The 24,849-nt window shown below is 41.0% G+C and overlaps 1 protein-coding gene across 2 annotated transcripts in view; it reads left to right on the top strand.

Annotated features, from left to right (window-relative positions):
- UBE2V2 (ubiquitin conjugating enzyme E2 V2) overlaps nucleotides 1-24,037 on the top strand; it is a 30,649-nt gene extending 6,612 nt beyond the window's left edge. The window contains exons 2-4 of one of the 2 annotated variants that reach the window (XM_029222923.1): nucleotides 10,989-11,137; nucleotides 15,691-15,816; nucleotides 23,154-24,037. In XM_029222923.1, the coding sequence (XP_029078756.1) occupies nucleotides 10,989-11,137; nucleotides 15,691-15,816; nucleotides 23,154-23,300 (422 nt within the window). In that variant the 3' untranslated portion in view covers nucleotides 23,301-24,037. The remainder of the gene's footprint in view (nucleotides 1-10,988; nucleotides 11,138-15,690; nucleotides 15,817-23,153) is intronic. The other variant, XM_029222924.1, reaches the window with a different exon arrangement.
- The last annotated feature ends 812 nt before the right edge of the window (nucleotides 24,038-24,849 follow it).

Here is a 24,849-nt window from a genome sequence, read left to right as displayed (position 1 = left end):
ATTGATGTAAGTGGTTGTTTCCTGAGAGGATATACTTAAGTTATTGAAAAGTTTTAAATTTTCTCACGTGTTCACCCTGCCAGCAGTGACTTGGCGGGATACTTCCTTTGCTTCTAACTGCAGCTCCCTGGTGCCACAGGAGAGCCCCTGTACCCTGTAGGTGGTCTCTGGGAGGGAGAGAGGGAGGTGAGAGAGGGAGGTGTGCCAGTCCTCACTCCACTTGGAAGTTCCTGCTGGAGAGGAAGCAGAGTATGTTGAGGTTCACCTAGCTTTCTGCCACTCCCGAGCTTATTCTCAGGGAGGCATTCCTTCTGAGTTCTGAAGTAAACATTGCTCGCAGGTTTCCTGGAGAATATTAAGTAACTCGGTTCTCCCTGGTTAGTCTGCCTCATTGAGATGGCAGTAGTGTTCTGAGCAAAATCTCTTGAGGTAGCTTATTGCATTTGAATGCGTCCGCCTACATGGTTGTCCTCACCCATCACCACCGCCAAGATGCTGGGGAAAGGATTCTGTGTTCAGAATCGGCATCACCTGCTTCAGGACTGGCCCGTAAGTGTCGACAGAAAGGTTGAAAGTAAGCGTCTGCCATAAACGCACCACGTGTTTATTGAGTGCCTCCGATGTTGTCATTTCCTTATGGTGCAGTTTCTATGTGAGTGATTTAATAATGAGAAAACAAATGGCTCAAGTAAAATCCAGCTTTCCCCCTTTGTGTATTATAATGTTTTACTTTTAAATTTTGTTTTGAGTTTACTTTTTGAAGTGAAGCGGTACTTAAAGGATATTTTGTGTTCAAATACTTTCATTAAATAAACACATGAAGCTGCATATTTTCTCCTTGCCTGAGTTAGTATACAGCACATAGGCCGTAAGAAGAGTTGCAGAATTTTGGGAGAGTGGCTGGGGACAGAGTGGCTTTGGCTGGCACCTAAAGAGTACCCAGTAGCATGGTTCACATTCTACTCCACATAATGCAGCTTCCATACCACGGGTTCGAGGCGCTTTGCAAATCCTCTAATCCAGAGGATTTGTGTTTGAAGGTATAGTACAGATGCTTCAGATGTACGTTTGATTTGAAATTTTTTTCAGATTTATTTTCATCTGCCATATTTCATCAATTCTAAGACAAATTTTAATATCTGAAATGGATATATGGCTTCAAACAGTGATTTATTCCTATGATTTGGGGGCTGACTGTGTGGTTTTGCCGGTCTCCCTTCACCTGACGGTGGGCTGGGCCTTGTGCCCAGGTGCCTTGGTTCTAGTCCACGTGGCCACTCCAGGTGCTCTGTTTGGACTTCCTCGCATCCCAGTAGTGTCTGGGAGGTCAGAATTTGTATGGTGGTTGGCTTCCAAGAAAACCAAACAGAAGCTATAGGGCTCTGACCGCACCAGCATCGCGTTCTGTCGAAACAAGTGGCAAGGCCAGCCCAGAGTCAGAGGGCGGGGAGTAGCCCTGGCCTCTGACCAGGAGGGCGCGTGCCTGGAGACAGGAGACAGGTTGTTCACAGCTGGCTCTGAGGCCGGCTACACTCCCTGTGCTTTGTTCTTGAGGGTGGATTTCACAGACTGGAGTATAAATCAAAGTGTATAAATATTTTAAAATTCTTGTTATATTTTGTCAAATTCCCTCTTCAGCAAGGTGTAGTCGATTTCCAGTGATGTGTAAGGATGGATAAATGTAGTTTATCCACTGTCTTGCCGGCATTGTGTTTACTGTGCTTTTAATTTTATTTTTTGATGGGAGTACAGTAATGTCATTTTTTTTTTTTTAAGGCTGCATGTTTTTCTTATTTTCTCTTTTGGTTCATTTTCTTTTTTTTTTTTAACATCTTTATTGGGGTATAATTGCTTTACAATGGTGTGTTAGTTTCTGCTTTATAACAAAGTGAATCAGTTATACATATACATATGTTTCCATATCTCTTTCCTCTTGCGTCTCCCTCCCTCTGGTTCATTTTCTTGTTGGATTATCAGTTGTATTTCATATCTGTCTATGAAATACATATTATCCATTTACTACTTCAGTGTAACTGGTTATTGATGATATGGAGTTTTCATATTTTAAAAATCAACTTAAAATTTTTATACCTTATGTTTATTACTGTTTCCCTTTTGCTTTTTTTTCTTTTTTTTTTTTTTTGACTTCTTAGGATAGGGTCATGTCTGATGTTCTGAAACAGTCCTCCAAATGGAATTCAAGAATCCTAAACTTGGGAGGAGCTTTAGGAATAACGTGGTTCCGCAAGGGTTCTGAAGCTGAGGATGGAGGTGGGGCAGAGACCTGGGGACAGGATTTCTCCTTTCTCTCCAGTCCAGCCAGACCCCTCCTGAAGTAGGCTTCTATGTGCGGGTCAGTGAGCTGGGTTGGGGTGGGCTCATGTAGTTTAGTCCCGCATTTTACATCAAAGTACGCAGAGTGGAAGAAAAAGACACTTTGCCCAAAGTCACCTGTCTAGTTTTGTGGTAGAGCAAAACTGCTACTTTAGGAAACTTTCCTGTTGCTTTTGTCATCTAAGTGCCTCTCATACGCTGTGATTTCTGTGTCTTGCTGCCCTGATAGGCTGTCGATTCCATGAGGGCTGGGACTGTCAGTGTGAGATCCCACGGCCTAGCACAGTTTCTAGCTCGTGCTTGATGTTTAGTTTTGGTTATTGGAAATAAATAAAATCACAGAATTACAACAATAAAACGAACCACATTTTTCTTAGTGGAGGCATTTAACGTTTTTTTCCCTGATTGCTCTTTCATCACAGCCGATGTTGTTCTCCCCTCTGCCGTCCTGTCCTTGAAGTCTGTGCTTAAACCCCTCCCTTGGTCTTCACTGCCGCAGGTGAAGTCTGAATTTGCAAGCACGCCTGTCCTTCCAGGCAGTTTCTGGCTCTTTGCCCATTTATCCTCAACTGCTATCCCCACACATTGCCTACCATTCTTTCTCTCCTTGTTTAGGTACTGTTTCTCCTTCTCTTTTTAGACGACAGATTTTTAAACACCAGAAAAATGCATGAATACACATGCACCCACCCCCAGCTCTCTCAAACGCTAATAAATTATTCTTGCTTCAGGTTTTCTGGTTTTTGGTGTTTTTTTTTTTGCGGTACGCGGGCCTCTCACCGTTGTGGCCTCTCCCGTTGCGGAGCACAGGCTCGGGACGCGCAGGCTCAGCGGCCATGGCTCACGGGCCCAGCCGCTCCGCGGTATGTGGGATCTTCCAGGGCCGGGGCATGAACCCGTGTCCCCTGCGTCGGCAGGCGGACTCCCAACCACTGCGCCACCAGGGAAGCCCAGGTTTTCTGTTTTTTGAAGAAACGAAACATTACCAGGACCCTTCCAAGTACTAGGCCCCTTTCTCTTTGCCCACAGGTGATCACTATCCTGATTAAGGAGTATATTCCACAAACATTTTTGTACCTTTGCTAGATATGTGTGTGCTCAGGAGGAGTATAGTAAAGGTCTGTTGGTACATAGCTTTGTTTGGTTTTTTTTGGTTTATTTTTTCTTTTCAATTATGGTAAAGTGTATGTAACATACAGTTTACTGTCTTAATTGCCTCTGTCCAGTTCAGCACTATCATGTATTCACTTTGTTGTGCAGCCAATCTCCAGATCCTTTTCACCTTGTGAAACTGCAGCTGTGCACTTACTGAACAGCATGTTTGTAAAATTTTAGCATTGATTGATGCTTGTAGCTCTAATTCTTTCATTTTAATTGTAACAGTATTCTGTCATGGATTATACTATGTGATGCTTAGGTTGTTTCTAAATTTTCACGATTAGAAATCATGGTAAGTGAGCCTTCCTACCTCCAACCCTTTGCCAGGATCTCCGTGAATGTTACCAGTTTCCTCCCAGAGTTGTACCAGTTTATGCCAACCTCAGCAGTGAATGAGCCTCCATCTCTACATCTTCGTCAAACCAAGTATTGCCAGACTTAATATTTGTCAGTCTGGTGGAGAGTCATTATGGTTTAATTCATGTTTCCCCTGATTACTGTTGAGGTTGAGCACCCTTTTTATATGTTTATTGTACATCCCTGTTTCCACCCCTGTGAACCTCCTTATTCACTGTTTTGTTTTCCTCGTTGAATCATAGGATGAATTCTTTGTATATTTTGGATGCTGACATTTCCTGGTTATGTTCCTCATAACAGTTTGTGGCTCTTTTGTCAAGTTGGTTTTTAAATTTTAGTCAAGTTTATCAATCTTCTGGTTTGTGCTTTTTTAAAAGAAATCCTTTCTTATATCCCAAGGTTGGAGGAAATCATATATTTTCCTAAAGTCTTATGTTTTGCTCTTCACATTTAGGCATTTAATATGCCTAGGATTGATTTTCATGTATGCTGTGAGATAGGGATCTAATTTATTTTTCCATGTGGATAAAATTTTCTAACATGATTTACCGAACAGTTCAATCCATTCTTTCCCTATTTTTTTGTTTTGAAATAATTTCAGATTTACAGAAAAGTTACATGAACAGTATGAGGAAATCCTACCCCATGCTAATTAAGATTTTTGCATGTGCTTGCGTGTGTACTCTTTCCCCGCCCCGCCACAGACACATTTTTTTTAATGAAGCATTTGAGAATAAGTTATAGACATGTCCCTCTTCGCTGCTAAATACTTCACTGTGTATGTATTGAAGTCCAGGACGTTCTCTTACTTGACAATATAATTATCAAAATCAAGAAATTAACTTTGATACCGAACTTTTATCTCTGGGCCCTGTTCAGACTGCCAGTTTTCCGCTAATGTTCTTTAAAGCAAAATAATTACATATATATTTTTCTGGTACATGATTCAAGATTGGTCTTCTTTTAGTGTGGATTCCTGCTGACTCTTTCTTTTTTTTTTTTTTGATGTGGACCATTTTTTAAAGTTTTTATTGAATTTATTGCAGTATTGCTTCTGTTTTATGTTTTGGTTTTTTGGCCACAAGGTGTGTGGGATCCTAGCTCTGACCAGGGACCGAACCTGCACCCCCTGCTTTGGAAGGCGAAGTCTCAACCTCTGGATTGCCAGGAAAGTCCCCCTGCCGACTCTTAATGCTGCCTTTATTACATATCCTGTTTTCATACATGCATGTATCTGTTTGGAGGCTTTCTTTTTCATTAGTTTGTCGATTCTTGCACTGACTTCACATTATCTTAATTACTTTCTTTGGCTGATGGGGAAGTCTTAATATCTAGGGAAGTTATCCCCTCTGTTTTCTTTTTCTTTAAAAGTTTTCTCAAAACTCCTGCCCCTTAAGTTTTCCATAAGAATATTAGGACTCTTTGTCCTGTTCCAAGAACAGTGCTATTGGAATTTCAGTTTAAATTGTAAGAATCTGTGGATTAGTTTGAGGAGAACTTATGTATTTGCAGTGAGTTTCTCATGTAGGCAGATTGCTCTGTTTATTCAGTTTTTTGGCATTCTTTGCTTATGTTTTTTAATTTTCCCCACTGACGTCCTGAATATTTTCACCTACTCTCCCCCTGAATGGTTTCTTTTATGTTGCACCTGGAGAGTTTCTTCTTCAAGGAGACCTTCCTTGTCTGTTCTTTGGGGTTGGTTGTCCTTCCTATGTGTCCCCAGAGGATGTTTTACTTTGTGTTGTTCTGTCTCTTTAACTGTCCTCCTCTCATAGACTGTAAACTTCTTGAGGGCAAACAAAGGTTTTGGTCCTCCTGGTATCAAGTGCCTAGCATAGTAACTACATCCAGTAGTCAGAGGTTTATTGAGTGAAGGGATGAATTAATGTAGAAGTAATGGATATGATCAAATAGGTTTCCCAGTGCTTTGATGCCTAATGCATGTTCCTCTACATGTGGTGTTTTCCTAATTTTGTTTCATCCCATTAAGGAAGAAAAGAATGTTAAAACCAAACAAATATTCGAGTCTTAAATTTCTGAAAAATTAGAAAATATTATTCACAGAGAGCTTTTATAAATGCTTCTGTTAATATATAATTTTAAGCAATGCAAAATCAGAAGGTAAGTCCCTATTCCTTAGACTTGAATTTTAAAACTCTCTTTATGATGTTTTTGTTTATATAGTGAATTTCAACAATGTATATTTTGAAAAATATGTGTTTTAAGTCATACACATTCTGAAGTTTCCCTGCTTTCTTTTTTATTTTCTGAAGTATGCAGTATACAGTAATGGAAACAGTTGTACTTATGCTGAGAAATGTGAATTTCACTTTTGACTCAGCTACTGGCTTGCCATGATCCTCAGTGAGTTACTTCATGTCTTTGATCTTTGTGAAAATGTGGATATATCTGCCCATCATACCTCAAAAGATATTTCCCTTATTCAGTCAGATGACTGTATGGGAAAGTACTTTGAAAAATATAAAATGACAGTTATATTATTTCCCTGGGTAGGGAAATATTTTCCTTCGCGCACACCCAGGTGTGTGATATATGGAAAGGCTCTTTTTACCAGTGTTCAGAGCAGGATTTATTTTTGGCAGTTGCCCCCACAGCTGGTCATGATGTGTTCCTCCTCCCATCAGATTTGCAGGGCCAGGGATGTGCGTGCCATCCGGGACTGAGGGGAGGGAGTGAGAGTAATGGCGGGCAGCTTGGGCTTTGAGACTTGTTCCCTCCTCGCCTCCCCCACTCGCTCTCCATGTTTTTAGGGTGAACCTTGCAAAATCACTTTCTGTTGATCACAGAGATGCCTGAACATCAGCAGTTTCACTCATGTGGCCCAACCTAGTAGTTTAAGCCTTAATTTTCTTACTTAGTGAAATGGTGATGTTAAAACAACATAAGGTAAAATTTAATGCTTCTGCCTGTAAAGCTTTTAGCAAATGTCTGTCACATAGGAGGTGCTCAATAAATATGTCCATTTTAACTAAGTCAGCCTGCTGGGAGTTTGCGGGGACTCCGAACTCCCAGAGTGGGATGGGAAGCAAGCACTCAGATTACAAGTGGGACTGTTCAGGAGTTCCATCTTAGCAGCGTGCCTCCTCAGGTGTGTCGAAGGGTGACAGAAGCCCAAGCGCCTAAGAGAACTCTGCGGGGGCAGTTACGCAGCCTGGCCGGCCCATAAGCTGGGCGCCCCGACACTCCCTCCCCTAACCTACCACCGCCACTCTGGGCATGTAGTGCGGGGAGCCGGGGTGTTCGTGAGGACCAGCTACCTAGGGCTGGAAAGCAGATAAGATGGAAGAAATTCTTTCTGTTTGTATGGGGGTTTTCCTTTCATTTCTGTAGGTGATGATGATTCACCTGGTCAAATAGTGTGAAAGGGTGTCCAGTGAAGTCCTGCCCACCCCGTTCCCCAACGTGACTAATATTATTCGCCAGGACATTTAAAAATGGTACTTGATTATGCTTATATAGAAACATGTTTGTAAGTGAGGAAAAGAGCAAGTTACAAAATTATGAGTCATGATATCATTTGGGAAAAAACACAGAAACCATATATTACTATATATGGAAAGTAATCTGAAAAGAAATAACACTGAAATATTCATGGTTATTTATTTTTGGGTTTTCTACATCCCAGAGTGTAGAACTGGAATTCACCTGGCCCTCTTGAAAACTATACCACCTCATCTCTTTTTTTTTTTTTTTTTTTTTAGTGTTATCAGAGCTTTCTTAATTTAGATGGTTGGTTGCAAAGTGATGTTAAATTTGCTTTGCTGTCATTTCTTACGTTTGTGTGGATAGATTGACATATTTATTACTGTTTAAGGTTTTATTTGGGCTTTTTTCCTTATAACTGAAAAAGGTAAAAATATTTATGAGTTATAATTGGGAAATCCATGTTCCTAATAAACAGCATTTCAAGACTCATTCTAGTTTTTATTTGGCAGTGTTTATGCCTTTACTTTTGGTATTGTGGGAATTAAAGGTACATTATTAGGAATCGGATAGCCTTGAGATTAAAAACTGGAAGCATGTTTTCTAGGTTGTTTGCATTCAGCATTTTGCTTTTGAATAATATTATTTTGGGTCTTAGGTCTTATGAATGGAGGTTCATTGTAATGTAGTAAGGAGGAGACTAGATTAGTGGATGCCTGGAGACTTGGGTTTTTGACTTGGTTTGGTAACTAACTGGTAGTTAAGTGATTTTAGGATTATCACCTAACTTTTCCTGGTGAGAATTTTCTTTTCTCTAAAGAGTTAGGTTTTGGACTGGATGGTCTCTGAGGATTTTTTTCTTTTAATGAAGATCCCAGACTAAGGGATTAAAGTATTTAAAACTATTAAACAACAACAGTAATAACAACAACATGCACACATATACACACATAGGAAAAAGGCAAGCAGAACTAATAGAAGGTGGCTCAGACATGGCAAGAGATCCAGAGGGCAGCTTATGTACACACTGCAACTCACAGATCAACATCCCCATCTCGTGGTGTTTTCTCTTCACAGACATTAGTGCTTGGTTGAAATAAAACCAGAGTACTCTAGCCCTGAATTCAAAAATATAGCTCACTGGTGTTTGTTTTGAGTCTTATACTTTAAAAACAAAATAATCTTAGCTGCTATAATCTTTTAAATGTTAACATTGCCAATAACTGATCCATTAATCTTAGAACTGTTTCCCCAAGATGCAGCATAGAGAAATGGTGAAAAGTTTAGCAGTCACTAGGTTTATCATTTTTATGGCACTTATGTAAAAAGAAACATTACTTTTACATTGTTTACTTTGTAGTTTTGGATGCGCATAAAGCTCACCTGACTGAATTGTTTATAAAAAGGAGGCAACAAAATTCAACACAAATTTAGAATTTTTCTTTGGGAATGACTTCATAACGGTAAGGGTAATCAGGGTCCTTTAAGAAGCCTTTAAAAAGCAAGTCAGTAGCAATAGATGGTGGAGATTCTGACTGTGCAGCTGCAGGGAAGAGCAGTTGTCCCAGTGTTATGTGCATAGAAACTTAGAGCTCAGGGGACTGTTTCCTGGGTGCCAACCTTCAGGACTGTACAGAGAGCTTGAATTCTCCCAAAACGTAGATGGAGGTGAATGGAAGTTTTTTGTAATTTTATTTAATATGGACACTAAACTGGTCATAGTCAACATTTATTCTGTTTAAGATAGATACCTTGTTTAATTTTCACAGTGGTTCTTTGGAGCAGAAGCCACCGTGGTCTCCCTTTTATAGATGAGAAAACGGGGCCGCCGGGGCCCCTGTCTGGGAGGCAGCGGCACTGGGAGCTGGCCTTGGGCAGCGCCCACGATGCTGCCGGGATGGCTTGCTGTATAACCCACCGGTTAAGAGAGTGACTTTGGTCTAGAAACTGGGTTTTAATACTGGATCTGCCGCTTGTAACTGTGTGACCTTGGGTAGGTCACTTACTCTTCCAAACTTCAGTTTCTATAACTGTAAAATGAGTGCTTTTAGGATCAAATGGGATAATTTATTTAAAATAGCACACAGTGTACCCTGAACAAATGGTTATTACTAGTTATTGTAGTTGTAATAATGAGTACTCTTGTTTTTGTGATTTATAACAGCCCCATGTTTCTGTGGCCCAAGATTTTCAAGCCTTTTTTATGAAGCACAGTACATTAAGTGGCTAGTTTTTTTTTAATATAATTTATTTTATTTTTGGCTGTGTTGGGTCTTCATTGCAGTGTGCAGGCTTCTCATTGCGGTGGCTTCTCTTGTTGCGGAACACGGGCTCTAGGCGCACGGGCTTCCGTAGTTGTGGTTTGCAGGCTCAGTAGTTGTGGCGCACGGGCTTAGTCGCTCTGTGGCATGTGGGATCTTCCCGGACCATGGATCGAACCCGTGTCCCCTGCATTGGCAGGCGGATTCATAACCACTGCACCACCAGGGAAGCCCCGTGGCTAGTGTTTTTAAGTTACAGTACTTATTGGCTTTCCATTATTTGTCCAGAAGCATTACTACAAATTAGTAACTGAAAGAGATGTTTTAGTTTCAGCAAGAGAGATAAGTTATACAAAATGACAGTCGCTTTAAAAGAGACGTCACTTTTTTCCTGCCTTATGATTGTGTGTGTGCTTGCATGTGAGAGGGAGGGAGGGAGGGAGAGAGGCGGTGCTCCAGAGCCAGAAGGAGAGGGTCCTGATTTTTTTCAAGACTTGTGCAGTGGGGCTGGAGGGTGTTTCATGCTAGATGCTATTGAGAACACGGAAAACCACAGGGTCCATCCTCTGGAGAGGCCAGGCCAGTGATCCTAGGACAGGTTGTGATAAAGTGCACAAATCATGGTTGGTTCCGAGGGTTGGAGGTCAGAATGGTGGCAAAGACCAGGTTCAGTGAGAGTGAGGGAGTAGGGACTGTGAAAGGCTGGGGGTTCTAGGCAGAGAGGAACATTTCTGTGGTAAGATTTTAGGAATAAGTAGAATGAGGAGGTCTAAAGAAGTGAAGGTGTGAGAAAGGCTGTTGGATTGTGAAACTGTTGCTGGGTTGGGCCCAGATGAGAAGGACGTGTCTTAGGAAACATCCAGGAGGCTGGCTTTCCAGCCTCCAGCCTGCTGACGGGGGAGACAGGGCCCCCTGGTTATTAGGCAGCCAGCAGACTGGCTCAAGACCGAGGGTGGGGTCAGCATTCTAAAAATAGTACCTCTTAGTGCGTTTTTACAGATGGAACATAATTCTCTTCTTTGAAGATTACTGGAGAGTATACGCTAATGAAATGGAGCTTTTATGGACTTTCTGTTCACGCCTGTTTATTCGATGTCCTGTTCTTGGCTGAGGAACAGGAATCTCAGTTATGGAAAAATAATCACTTACGATGATTCCCTTATGATTGATTTATGTTAGTTTAAAACTGATTGCTTAGGAATTTATATACACGTTCTGTACTGCTGTTAATGTTTGGAACAGTGCTTTCTTTAGCGTTTTCATTTTGAAGGGTTTTTAGATTCAGCATTTTTGGGGGCAGAATGCTTTTTAAAGGGAATTTTGTCTTTTTGGGAAATAATTTTTAAAGGTTAATTTGGGAAAAGCTGAATTTGAATATGTGTAGCCCTTATAATTATGAGCTTTTTACATTTACATTGACATTCTTTTGTATAGGCGTTAAAGTTCCTCGTAATTTTCGCTTGTTGGAAGAACTTGAAGAAGGACAAAAAGGAGTAGGCGATGGTACGGTTAGCTGGGGCCTGGAAGATGATGAAGATATGACACTTACAAGGTGGACAGGCATGATTATTGGGCCACCAAGGGTCAGTGCTATAAATTACATATTTTTTCTATTAATATTTGTTACTTTAGAGTAAGCATTTTATTTTATAATATTGATATTAAAATAAATATAACTTTAACTGAAACACTTCCTCACCTTTTACTTATTTTGTATACATTTATTGATGCTTGATTTTCTGGAGGATTGGGGGGAAAAGACCGATACAATCATTGCTGCCAAAGTGTTTGCAGTTGAGTAGAGGAGAAGAAATGAACACAAATGATAGATTCTGAATATGGCAGAGAAAGTTCACTGCGGGACTTTAGAATATGTTTCTTCTAGCTGGAATAATTGAGGAAAGCTGAACAGTGGAGGAAGTTGCCTTTGGAATGAGCCTTAAAGGACTGGCTGGTAGGATTTCAGAAGGTGGTGATGGGGATGGAGAACATTCCAGATAGAGAGGAGAAAAGGTGAGGAAATGGAGGGGTATTTGGGAAGAGCAAAGAGTGTATTTTGATGTAACATGTTACTAACCTGCTGTGTGTGTCATCAGGGTTTCTAAATTGGTTTGTGTTGAGTGCACATTGCTGTTGGCCAATGACAGTTGACTCGCCATGGAAATGTTCTGGCCTCCATGTTTTCATCTATAAAATATGTAGACGAGGCTGATTCTTGCATGTTTTCTAGCATTGCTGGCAACAGACCTGTTGTTTTATTCTTCGGTCTTTCTCAAGTTTATGCCTTTCTATTTTTACTCAAAATCTTTTTCAGACTCTGGGAAATTTTTTTCTGCGTTGCATTCCTTACTCAAAGGCCCCATTTACTGCGCACCCTGCAGTGACTCTTGGAAATATGTATTGTATGTTTTTTGACTTGTTGGAAAGAACACAAATATGAAGGTTTTTTTAGTCTTTGGTTTTGTATACTGTTTGCTGCCTGTGATGGGAGCATTTCAACTGTTTTGCTGTTAGGTAGAGTTTAGATTTCCTCTTTATTTTTTCTAAAAGGAAAATGGTCAGGTAATTAGCAATGTTAACTTTAGAGAATGAATTAATGTATGTTTTGCATTTTCTGGTATTCCTTTGCAGAATTTGTGCACTCTGCTAAACTAACAAGTTCCCTCTTCCCTCCAGTGCTCTGATTTTTCCATAAGACATGTGAGGAAGGAAATAAAATCCTGATGGTTAGAATTCTTGATGTTTTATAACTTGGTATTTGTAATGAAAACCTTGATTTTCACTGCCTGTGAACAGTATCACCAGATGGTCTTTTTGGTAAAAGTAAGTGCTTATAATAATGAGCATTCTTATCTAATGAACAGCTTGAAGATTGGACAGTCTGAACTGGGTGGAGTATGCATTCGAAATGATTTACATTTGGTTTTTCTCTCGTCGCTACCTCTAAGAGACTTTAAGAGTGTTTTGGAGTTTGTGCATAAGACCCCCCATGATTTTGTGGGCTGCCCTGTAACCTAGTTCACAAGTCTCTCTCACCCGGTTGGGATCATCAGCAGGTCCCCCGAACTAGCTGTTTCCTGGTGTCACTGAACCACAGGAAGCTCCCTGGGTTGCTGTGCCCAGTGGGAGCCAAGGCTGCTGTAGGGTCGGATGGGGCTAGGCCTGCTTGCAGGGGGCGCAGAGACAGGATGCTGCCCCCTGCCGCTTTCTGCTGGGGGAGGGGTTGTCTTGGAGCCCCTTCCCCTTTCTGTGGAGCGGGAGGCACCCCTGAGAGGCCCTGTCCTTCCAGCCAGGCTTTCCAGCCAGGCTTCCCCACCTGCTGAGGCCTGGGGGGCTGGGTGAGAGTGGGCGGTCCCAGCACTCATTCAGCTGCTCAGCTGCCTTTTAATAAAACCTGCAGGGGCGGCATCTCGGCTTATTTGGTTTTTCTTTGGAAGGTGCCAGATTCAGAACAATTTTGTCCCCAGCTTTAGGGTAACAGGAGAATTCCTACCTCAGCATTCTGTTACTTGGTTAGTTGTTTCTCGGTTTTTTATATGTTTTTTATATGTTACTAAGATCCCTGGTTTTTTATGTTTTTCCACTGTTTATTTGGATTTATATAATTAGCGATTTTGTTTTTCCATATATGTTTGTGTATTAAATTTTCTAAGCAGTATTTTTTAGCATTAGATGTTTAGTAACATTTCCAAGTTTCCTTATATGTATACTTTAGAAGTTTTGAGAATTAAATGAATTAATAATTAGACAATAAGAGAGTGTGTGTAGTACATAATTAATAAACATTAGTTCCTTTTACTACTCTCTTTTCTGTCACTGTTTTGTTAGACAACAGAAAGACTTGGCTGTTAATTTAAAATTCAGGGGTGATGAAATTAATCCAAGGTACCAAAAGTTAGGATGTTTAATCATTGTAGGCTAGCTTAGATTGAGGTATAATTTGCATATAGTGAAATGCATAGATATTACCATGATTTTCGACAAATGGAGCCTGTTACCCGCACCCATGTCGAGACACAGAACATGTCTGTGCCGCCAGAAATTCCCTGTGCCCCTCCCCGCCCTGCCCCAGTCACTACTCCCTACCCCCTAGAGTAGTCTTGTGTGTTGTAGGACTTTGTGCCAGTGGAATCGTGCAGTGTGTGTGCTTAGAGGCCCGCTTCTTTTGACTTGGCATATAATGTCTCGGGATCAGCTGTGTTGTTCCATGAAGTGGGTAGTGGTGTGTTTCACAGAGATGCCACAGTGTGCTTATCGCTTCTCCTGATCACAGTACTCCCTGCCCATTACAAGTAAAGCTGCTGTGATTACAAGTCTTCTTGTGAACATAGGTTTGTTTCCATTTCTCTTGGATAAAATGTCTAGGAATGGAATTCCTACTTGGTAGGGGAGGTGTGTGCTTATTTATCTTTATAAGAAAATGCCATACTGTTTCCAAAATGGTTATACCATTCCCTACAACCAGCAAAGTATGAGAGTTCTAGTTGTTTCCATGTACTTTGAGTATTTTTAACAGTATGGAATTTCTCAGGGGCTATTTAAGAAAAATTTTTTTCCTTTTATTTCTTTTTTTATTGAAGTATAGTTTATTTACAATGTTGTGTTAGTTTCAGGTGCACAGCAAAGTGATTCAGTTATACATACATATGTATCTATTTTTTTTCAGATTCTTTTCCCTGGTAGGTTATTACAAAATATTGAGTATCGTTTTCCCTGTGCTCTATAGTAGGTCCTTGTTGGTTATCTATTCTATGTATAGTAGTGTGTATCTGTTAACCCCAAACTCCTAATTTACCCCTCCCCCTGCCACTTTCCCCTTTGGTGACCATAAGTTTGCTTTTTATGTCTGTGAGTCTGTTTCTGTTTTGTATATAAGTTCATTTGTATCATTTAAAAAAAATTATTATTATTTTTAACGCAAGTTTTCTAGAGAGGCTGCTGTGCATGTGATTGGAGAACGACAGACCAGATGATTTCCTTGACCTTTAGTCCTGTTTAAACCTCTCCAGGTCCTGGGCATATTATTAATATATGTTTGCTGTTAAACTTGGATGAGTTTTATCCAGCTGTTTCTTTTTTAAAATATTGAAATATTTAATAATATATGTATAAGATTGTTGTATACATTTTAAATTACGGTAGTTTAATAACCCAGACCTGACCTCCACTTGGGAGAACTCTTACTTAAGGGAGAGGAAGCTGTGGATCAGTTGGGGTAAGTGAAATCTATAGATGCTTAACTACTTTTTTCCCATGTTTATACAGGAATCAACAGGTATGAAATTTGTCACTTCCATTTATTTTTTTACTTTCTTGTTTTAATTGAACACTAATAAGTTTACCTAGTGAACAGAAGCCATAAGGATAAAGAGGAGTTAATTATAGGCATGAAAGTAAGCCTTGAAAAATCTAAAAGCATTAAGTCTGGTAGCTTTAAAATGGCTGTTTTATAATATGGTAATGTTCAACTTCTCGATTAAGAAACCCTGTTTATAAATGATGTGGAAAAATAAAAGTTGGGTATTGTATCTCTGAATTTAGATAATGGAATTTAATGGACAACAAAATTAATGAAGTAGTAATGTAAATGTAACTAACAAGAGGCATGAATTAATTGTTCTAGTGCTGGACAATGGTATAATATGGTGTTTATACCAGAAGATATATTGATTGCTGTATAAATGGGGTAACCATATAATTTATTGTCCAGCCAGACCCTTTTGAGAATGAAATGAAGTATTATTAATAATTAATACAGGAGCAGTAAGAATAAACAGAATTGTCCTGGAAAAATGGGAACCTTTATATATGTGTGACACAGGTCAAGCCACAATACGGACTTTTTAGTAAAATCTGAATTTAAGTGGTCTGTTTTTTCCTTTTAATTTGTTACAGGCATTGTCTGTACCACAAAAGCAAGTTCTGATCTTTTTGATATTACTTTGTAGAATTATTTAATTTTGTAAAATCTCTACTTTTAAGTGTGCTTGCTGCCTTTTTTCTAGCCATATAGATCAAATAAATTCGTAGAAAAGTAAATTCTTGATCATACAAGTGGTAATATTAAGTACCTTTATATTGTACTTTCCCTCTTGATTAGCACTTCAATATTATTATTATTATTTTTGCCTTCCAGACAAATTATGAAAACAGAATATATAGCCTGAAAGTAGAATGTGGACCTAAATACCCAGAAGCACCTCCGTCAGTTAGATTTGTAACCAAAATTAATATGAATGGAGTAAATAATTCCAGTGGAATGGTAAGTTAAAGTAGTTATTTCATTCTTACATAACCTATAAATATATAGTCAGGAGAATGTTAAAACAACAACAACAAAAGGACCTTTGTTTAGCGGAAAGTCTAAAACACTTTATCTCATGTTGTTTTTCTCTTTTGAATGGACCTTTCCTTAAGAACCTTTATGTACTAGCCTAGATAGAGGTGAGGGTTTTATTAATTGCTTCAGTAGTCATATTTCAGCTGAATCCTTATTTGGTGATAAGAAAGTCATTATTTCTCTTTGAATTAACATTTTTCTTTAGGGTTAAGGTACATTGGTGAGATTAAAAGGATGGATATTCATGAAGAGGAGGTTTTTCTTTGAGGAACAAGTATGTCTGTACGGGAATAGACAGTCGTGGTTGAGCATGGTTGTTTAAAGCAAATAAATCAAAATGATGTGCTCTGCCTGACTCACAGAAGGAAGTGAGCGGAAATAATTTCCAGTACGAGTCTTAGGTTCATACGAGTACTAGAACTTGAAGTGAAGGCTCTTGAGGTGCTGTGTTGAGAGCACCCTCACATGCAGAATACGTGTTAGGAAGCATGATAACGTGATGATAGTAGCATGAACATCATCTGTCATAGGAACAGAATGTTACCTTAACTTCTGTGTGCGCCTACTCATCCCGTCCCTGTGTTCCCTTTCCCCAGCAATGGTGATTAACACCTGGAGCATTTCTTTTGTGTTCTATCACGTTTTAGCCCAGGTGTCACATCTGTACAGCTAGCCTTCCTTCCTCTCTCCCTCTTTCCTTCTCTTCCGTCCATCATCCATCCCACACCATGAGTTTATACCATCATCTCCAGATCTGTTCCAACACTGCAGGGTGTTTTTCAGATTTCATCCTTTCTATGCTTGTAGTTCTTGCCTTCAGCGGTGAGAAACCTGCTTTCTGTTGCCCAGTGTGTTTACCTGCATGTGCTCAGTCCCCCTGTGTGAAAGCACACTTCCAGCAGCAGGCTGGGTCCTGGACACACAGCTGGCCGTCCGGCCCCCACCCCACCCCAGGGCTCCAGGTGGGCTGGCTCCTCCCTGCTGGGTGCACTGGACAAAAGCATGACCCTGACTGGAGGAGCTCTATTGGGCATCTCAGCCCTGGACCTGCTGGGCCACTCCCGTACCTCCCTGCGTGCGGTGCGTGTGGTGCACCAGCCGGTGCTGGGCCCTGAGAGTCCTCCCTTCCCTGCCTGCTAGGGCATCAGTCCATGGACATTTATTGTACAATGTGTTGATGCGTTCAGGTGTATAATCATCTTATCTTGTGGTTTCTATCTTTACACGTGTTTCTTGTTTCTTGCCTACTTTTGAAATGGCCATTCTCAATTCTTTTCATTGTTTCTGTTCTTCCAGTGGTTATTCTAGAAATTACCGCGTGCATACTTAACTATTTCTGTGTCAGTAATATTAAGAGATGTGATGGAAGCAGGATTGCGAAACAGTTTGAATTTACAGAAGGGATATTGTGTAGGGAATTTCTTTTATGACATACAACTTTGCCTTTATGAGGAAGACATTTTTGTGAAATTTCTTTACCAGGAATTTTTGTGTTTTTCACAACTGCTGGTTTGTTTTCATATTATAGACTCTGCAAATTAGGTAATTCATAGTGAGTTCTACATTGTTGTGGGAACTAGGAAATTCAGGATTAAATTTCAGACCTGCCTTACGAGCTCATCTGATCTCATTTTGGACATTATGCCTCCTTCTCTGCCTCTCCTCCTTAAACCCTCTAGCATTAAGGTCTGTTAGTCTTTGTTGAAAATGTAACTCGAGTCCGGTTTTACTTTTCTCCTTACGTTGCCACCGAGTGAATGTTAGCCATCATCTCTTGTCTGGGCCCTGCACAGCCTCTCTGATTCTCCTGCTTTACCTCCCCCAGTCTTTACAAAGCAAGCAGCAGAGGGATCTTTCTGAGGCACAGGTTGTGTCCTGTTGCTTCTGTGCTTTAAAATCCTGCAGTGGCTTCAGCCACACGGGCACACTCTCTGCCCTGGCTCCCTGGGGGCTCACGGCCCTGCACACCTTTCCTTTCACCTCAAGACCGTTGCACTTTCTGTGCTTCCAGGGTGGACATCCTTACGGACTCTTTCTTCACTTTGCTGTGTAAGTGTCACTCTCAGAGAGTTCTGTCCCGACTCCCAGTCTGAACTGTGTCTGTTTTGTTACTCTGCTACAGTCACTCTTTTATTCTTCCCCTTTGTAGCAGTTACTATAAATTATCATTTTTCTCTTTGTTTTTATTTTTGGCGTTTTTAAAAGAATTGTTTCTAACACACAGGCAGGTTTTAGAGAATGATGTAACCAACATCCTCCACTTACCCTCCTCAAATCTTAACCTTTTTGTCTTATTTGTAACAGGTCTTTTTTTAAAGAAAGACTGCATTATACAGAGTTAACTTTGTCTGTGCCTTTCCCGGTTTCCCCTTTCTCTTTCCTCAGAGGTGGCTCCATCTCAGATTTGGCATTTATCATTTCATGCATGGTTGTGTTTTTACTGTGCACGTTTGTATATGCTTCTATGTTGTATCCCTTTTGTGTGGACTCATATGTCAGTGACTTTTTTTTTTTTTTTTTTTTGCGGTACGCGGGCCTCTCACCGTTGTGGCCTCTCCCGCTGCGGAGCACAGGCTCCAGACGCTCAGGCTCAGCGGCCATGGCTCACGGGCCCAGCTGCTCTGCAGCATGTGGGATCTTCCCGGACCAGGGCACGAACCCGTGTCCCCATCGGCAGGCGGACTCTCAACCACTGCACCACCAGGGAAGCCCTGTCAGTGACTTTTGAACTTCATCCATGCTATGTCATGCAGATTAGATTGTTCCTTTTTATTGTTTAATATTCCATTTTTCATTTGCTGGAGATTTAGGTTGTTTTCAGTTTTCACTGAAAAGATTGCTACAGTGAACATTGTTATACAAGTATTCTTATACCCTAGAACACACTTCTCAGGACTGGGTGTTCGTGGGTTCTAGTAGGTTATGGATCAATATTTTTATAAAGTACAATGAAAGTGAATTACTAGCAAAAAGAAATTAAGAAGAAAATCCAAGCTCAGATTTTTCTTTTTTTTTGTGGTACGCGGGCCTCTCACTGCTGTGGCCTCTCCCGTTGCGGAGCACAGGCTCCGGACGCGCAGGCTCAGCGGCCATGGCTCACGGGGCCCAGCCGCTCCGCGGCATGTGGGATCTTCCCAGACCGGGACACAAACCTGTGTGCCCTGCATCGGCAGGCGGACTCTCAACCACTGCGCCACCAGGGAAGCCCAGGCTCAGATTTTTTAAGATAAAAGTTTCTCCGTTAAATTGCTGTAGAACTCTCTAAAGGCTACTCCGAATTTCTGTGTTTATCTTGTGGTGGACCAGTAAAAATCAGTGCAAGGCCTTGGGCTGTTCCGTGAAAGGTGCTTTCAGTGGCCCTGCTCTAGGGCGTTCACGTACAAGTAGGATGTCTGCTGAGGTGGGGTCTGGGTGAGGCTTGTCTTCAGCTTGACTGACTTCCGCCCGGGCTCTCCCAGGGTTGTCCATGTCTGTCATGCTCACTGTGTGTAAGTGCCTGGACTGTCCATCCCTACCAACGCTTCATATAGTCAGGCTGGAGTGGGGACCTGGAAGCAGAGAAATTAAGTCCTGGTTTAATTATTGGAGCGTAGGTGTTTGTATAGAGTGACTGGATTAGGCATCAGGTTTTCTTTTGATTGATATTCATTGTGGTTTGATTTGCATTCCCCTAGTTAGGCACCTTTTCACCTGCTTATTGGCCATTTTTTTTTACCCTCTTTGGAGAAATGTCTATTCAGAACCGTCTAAAACGACAAGGATTTATTGTCTCACAGTCTTTGTGGGCTGGGACTGTGGCCCAGGGCCTCTCCCAGGGCTGCAGCCCACATGCCAGCCTGTGCTGTGGTCTCTGCTGAAAGCTCAACTGAGGAAGGATGCAGCTCCGGCCTCACTCACGTAGGTGTTGGCAGTAGTCAGTTCTCAGTCAGGCTTCAGTTCCTTATACACTGTAGCCAGAGGCCGCAGAGCAGTTCACAGCACAGCAGCTGGTTTCCGTCTGCAAAGCAGGGGAGTGAAAGCAAGAAAGAGCAGGATGGAAGCTGGAGTATTTTTGTAGCTTAACGTCAGAAGTCATATCCCAGCGTTCTGTCCAGCCCACACTCCAGGGAGGGGTCACATAGGACGTGAATGTCAGGAGTTGAAGATCTTCGGGAACCATCACAAAAGCTGCTGTCTTAGTTTGACTGCTGTCACAAAAATACCATAAACTGGGGCTAGTTTGGACAGCAGAGATTATTTCTCACAGGCTAGAGGCTGGGAAGTCTGAGATCAGGGTTCCCATGTGGTTGGGTTCTGGTGAGGACCCTCATTCTGGGCTGCAGATGACTGACTTCTTGCTGGGTCTTCACAGGGAGGACAGAGCAAGTTCCAGTCTCGTTCTCTCCTAATCCCATCGTGGTGGCTCCACCCTTGGGTCCTCACCTAAACCTATTGATAATTACTTCCCAAGGTCCTCGGCTCCTGGTACCTTCCCATGGTGGTTAGGGTTTCAGCGCATGAGTTTTGGGGGACACAAACATGCAGTCCATAACAGCTGTCTACCACGATCCACTTTGCCCACATTTAATTGAGATATTTAGCCTTTATCATTAAGTTCTAAGAGTTCTTAATTTACTGAACAAGAGCCCCTTGTCAGGTATATGATTTGCATGAATTTTGTTTCATTCTGTGGGTTGTCTCTTTGTTTTCTTGACGTTTTCAACACAAAAATTAAAAAATTTTATATAGCCAATTTATTTTTTCTTTTGTTGAAAGTATTTAGTTGTTATATCTAAGAAACCATTGTCAAATCCAACGTCACAGAGATTTACTCCTGTTTTTTTCTAAGAGTTTTATTGTTTCAGCTGTTAATTTAGGCCTTTGATCCATTTTGAGTTAAGGGTCCAGCTTCATTCCTTTGCATGTGAATGTCCAGTTGTCCCAACACCATCTATTGAAGGGACTGTCCTTTCCCCATGGTTGACACACTTGTCAGAGATCTTTTGACTGTACGTGCATGGATTTACTTCTGGGTTCTCAGTTGTATTCCATTCCATTGATCTGCGTTCTCAGTCGTTTTCCATTCCATTGATCTGTATATCCATCCTTGTGTGAACACCACCTTTTGTTTTTGTTTGGTTTGGTTTGTTTGTTTGTTTTGGCCACCTGTGCGGCATGCGGGATCTTAGTTCACTGACCAGGGATCGAACCCGTGCCCCCTGCAATGGAAGTGCAATGTCTTAACCACTGGACCGCCAGGGAAGTCCCACACCCTTCTTGATTACTGTAGCTTTGTAGTAAGTGTTCTTTTTCATATTGTTTCACCTATTCTGGGTTCTTTGCATTTCCATATGAATTAAAGGATCAGCTTGTCCAGCTCTGCAAAAAAGAAAAGAAAAGAAAGGGCAGTTGAAATTTTGATAGGGATTGTGTGAAACCTGTAGATCAATTTGAGGAGGATTGTCAACGACGTTAAGTGTTCTGATCCATGTACATGGGATATCTTTGTCAACAGTTTTTTTTACAGTATTCAGTGTACATGGCCTACACTTCTGTTTCTTATCCTGTTGTAAATGGCATTGTTTCCTTGAGTTGATTTTCAGATCATTCATTGCAAGCACACAGATGAGGTTTTGTTTGTGGATCCTGTACCCTGCAGCCTTGCTCTACTCGTTTATTCCCTCCAGCAGTTGCAGTTCCTTTAATGGCTGCCTTAGGATCTGTGTACAAGGCCACGGCATCTGCGCATAGAGATGGTTTCACTTCTTTCTTTTCAAAACCTTTAATTTCACCTTCTTGCCTAGTTGCCTGGCCAGAGCCTCCAGTTCAGTGTTGAGTAGCAGTGATGGCAGCAGATGTCCTTGTCTTGTCTTATCTCAGGAGGAAAGCTTTCAGTCCTTCACCATTGAGTGTGCTGTTAGCTGTATATTTTTTGTAGGTGCTCTGTATTGGGTTGATATACCTAGTTTGTTGAGTGTTTTTATCATGAAAGGTTGTTGGATTTTGTCAAAGCTATTTTGTGTCTGTTGAGATAATCATGGTTTTTGCTCTCTGTTCTGTTAATATGGTGTATTACATTGATTGATTTTTATATATTGAACCAACCTTGCCCTACTGGGATAAATCCCACTTGGTTATGGTGCATAATCAAATTCTTTATATGTTGCTCAAGGTCAGCCATAGGTGAGAGTTTATGGCCTTCTCAGGTCTTTTGAGCCTGTACAGCCCTGCACGTGTGTCTTCTAGATTCACAGACGTGTGTTGGAACTTTTCAAAGCCTCACTGGACATCTCATTTCCCAGCTTTCCTGTGAAGTATTTGGTCACCTTCCTGCTTTCCTCTTACCACCTCCTTGCCCAGCAGAGGTGTTAAACAGTTTAAGCAATTTCTTTAATTTAAAATTTTTTTTATTTCTTATTGAAGTATATAGTTGATTTACAGTATTATATTTGTTTCAGATGTACAACATAGTGATTCAGTATTTTTATAAATTATACTACATTTAAAGTTATTACAATATAATGGTTATCTTTCCCTGTGTTGTACAGTACATCCTTGTTGCTTATTTTGTACATAGTAGTTTGTGTCTCCGAGGTGTCACACAATTGACACTGGTTATTTTTGGCAAACAGCAGGTGGAGGGGTGGGCCGGGGACTAGGTGGTCCTCCGTGGGTGAGTTCTGAGGTCAGACAAAGAGAAACCCCATGGGAGGGGTTTTCCAGGGAACTTTCAGGCAGGCCGAGAGATGGCAGGTACCTGGGGGTGAGGCTTTGAAGGAGCTCCAGCCCCATCCTGCCAGTTTCCTGCAGTGGAAGATGAATTTAGCACAGTGCGGAGAACACACGGGAGAGAGATCTGAAAGCAGAGGTCAGGGTTCGCAGTTCTTTCCTTAATCCTGGTGGAGGTCATTGCCCAGACTTTGGGTCGTGGCATTGGAAATGGAGAGAAACCTCTGACCTTATCAAGAAGGAATTGGTAAATATGTTTACGTGTAGTTATTTTATATAACATTTGTTTATTTCTGATGACCGAAGTTCCCTACACGTTTACAGAAAAGCACCACACGAAAAGGACACACTTTTTTAGGAAACACCTGTTGAAGAAGGAATATTTTCCCTAAGTATTATATGAACCAGTAGTTTCATAATGTTCGCTTTGTGAAAATAGAGCCAAGCTATGAATTTTTAAAAGTACTTCTTATCAAAGTGTGTCTAGTATATTGGTGCCAGACCCCGTTAAACTTGGCAGCTGATTTTACTCTTCTTCCCCCTCCTTTCAGGTGGATGCACGGACCATACCAGTGTTAGCAAAATGGCAAAACTCATACAGCATTAAAGTTGTACTTCAAGAGCTAAGACGTCTAATGATGTCCAAAGAAAATATGAAGCTTCCACAGCCACCAGAAGGACAAACATACAACAATTAATTTTAGTGGATTTAAAACTTGTCTTAAATCAACAACCTTCTATTCATGTCAATGTCTTGATTAAATATCACAATGCAAAATACCCACACATTAAGTAAGATAATTCCAGCTGGTAAACATGACCTGGACATCTGTAAGAGTATATTTAATATATGTACACCCATTATGTTTTCAGGTAACAGGAGGAAAATTCAGCACAGTTTTTTTTCTTGTTAAGGCACCGTCATTTAAGCATGAACCTGGAGTACTCAGAGTGGAACTCAGGTTTCCAGGTGGAAGAACAGCGAGAAGTGTCAGATGGCTGTGCAAGCAGATGTGTTTCTGAAGAGAAAGCCCAAGAAGGAAAACCCAGAATGGCGTGCTCTCGCTTAGTGAAAGAGCTTCCGTTGAAATGGTCTAAAGTGGCAGGTACAATGAATATTGTCACAAAACGTGTTCATTTTCGAAGCGGTATAGGTGCTGACTACTAGTAGTATCAAAAATACGTTCAGGATTGTTTTGATACCTGTATTTATAATAAAATTGTTGCGGGGAGGTGGACGGATTTCCGTTACAAGCTGTTCCTGGGTGTTCCATGTACCAGACGCGGTGAAGAGTTGTTTACAGTCTTTGTTGGACAAACCATGCATTTACATTTAAATGAAATCAACAAAAAGGAAATAGATATATGGATATGTGATTTTGAGATTAACGTTAGTCTTAAATTGTAAATAAAATGTGGAATGTGTCCTCAGAAACTGTGCCATTTCTGTTATATTGATGTGGTATGTGTACAGTAACTTGCTGAGGTAGCAGAAATTGGAATTATTGTAGCCTTCCCCTATACACACCTTTTTATTATTTATCCTATATTGTATACATCTTGCAAATTGGAATTTGTGGAGTATTTAACAGTACAGATTACTTAATAAGTTTAATTTCTTGTTAGGAGAAGGAGGGATCCCAGGTATTCTGTTTTGAAGTTGATTTCACCAGAAATATTGTTAAGAAAGATGTTTGAGTTCTAGCAGTTTTTTTAGAATTAGAGATTGCAAATTATCCAAACATACGTTCCAGTTTTTCTTCATGATATCTGCCCCCAGTGCTCTTAGCACTAACTGGGGTTAGTTTTGTTCACTTATCCTTTGCTTTGGCAGCTACATAATTCTGAATTGAAAGTCCACCTGTGCTCTGCTTTGACCAGAGTGATTGAGGCTTTCGGATGCCGTTTTTCATCTCAGAGCGCTTGGGTTACTATTTTGCTGAAAATACTTCTCTCTTATGGGTTCTGTTTTCTGAAGAAAATAGTAAGGGGGTCATGTAACAAGGACAGATTTCTCAACCCTGACATGTTTTTATCAAGTGCATTCAAAGTTAAAGCTCTGAGCTACCTTTTCTTGGCGAGTAATACTTTAAAGTCAGTGGCAGTTTATCTAAATTTGCTAATTTCAATATGGCTTTTTTTTTTTTTTTTTTTGCGGTACGCGGGCCTCTCACTGTTGTGGCCTCTCCCGTTGCGGAGCACAGGCTCTGGACGCGCAGGCTCAGCGGCCATGGCTCACGGGCCTAG

The sequence above is a fragment of the Monodon monoceros genome, unplaced genomic scaffold (assembly GCF_005190385.1).
Source record: "Monodon monoceros isolate NGI ecotype Baffin Bay Population unplaced genomic scaffold, NGI_Narwhal_1 Super_Scaffold_14, whole genome shotgun sequence".
Lineage (NCBI taxonomy): Eukaryota > Metazoa > Chordata > Mammalia > Artiodactyla > Monodontidae > Monodon > Monodon monoceros.
Note: the sequence above shows the minus strand (reverse complement) of the source record. Positions and strands in the feature narration are given on the sequence as shown.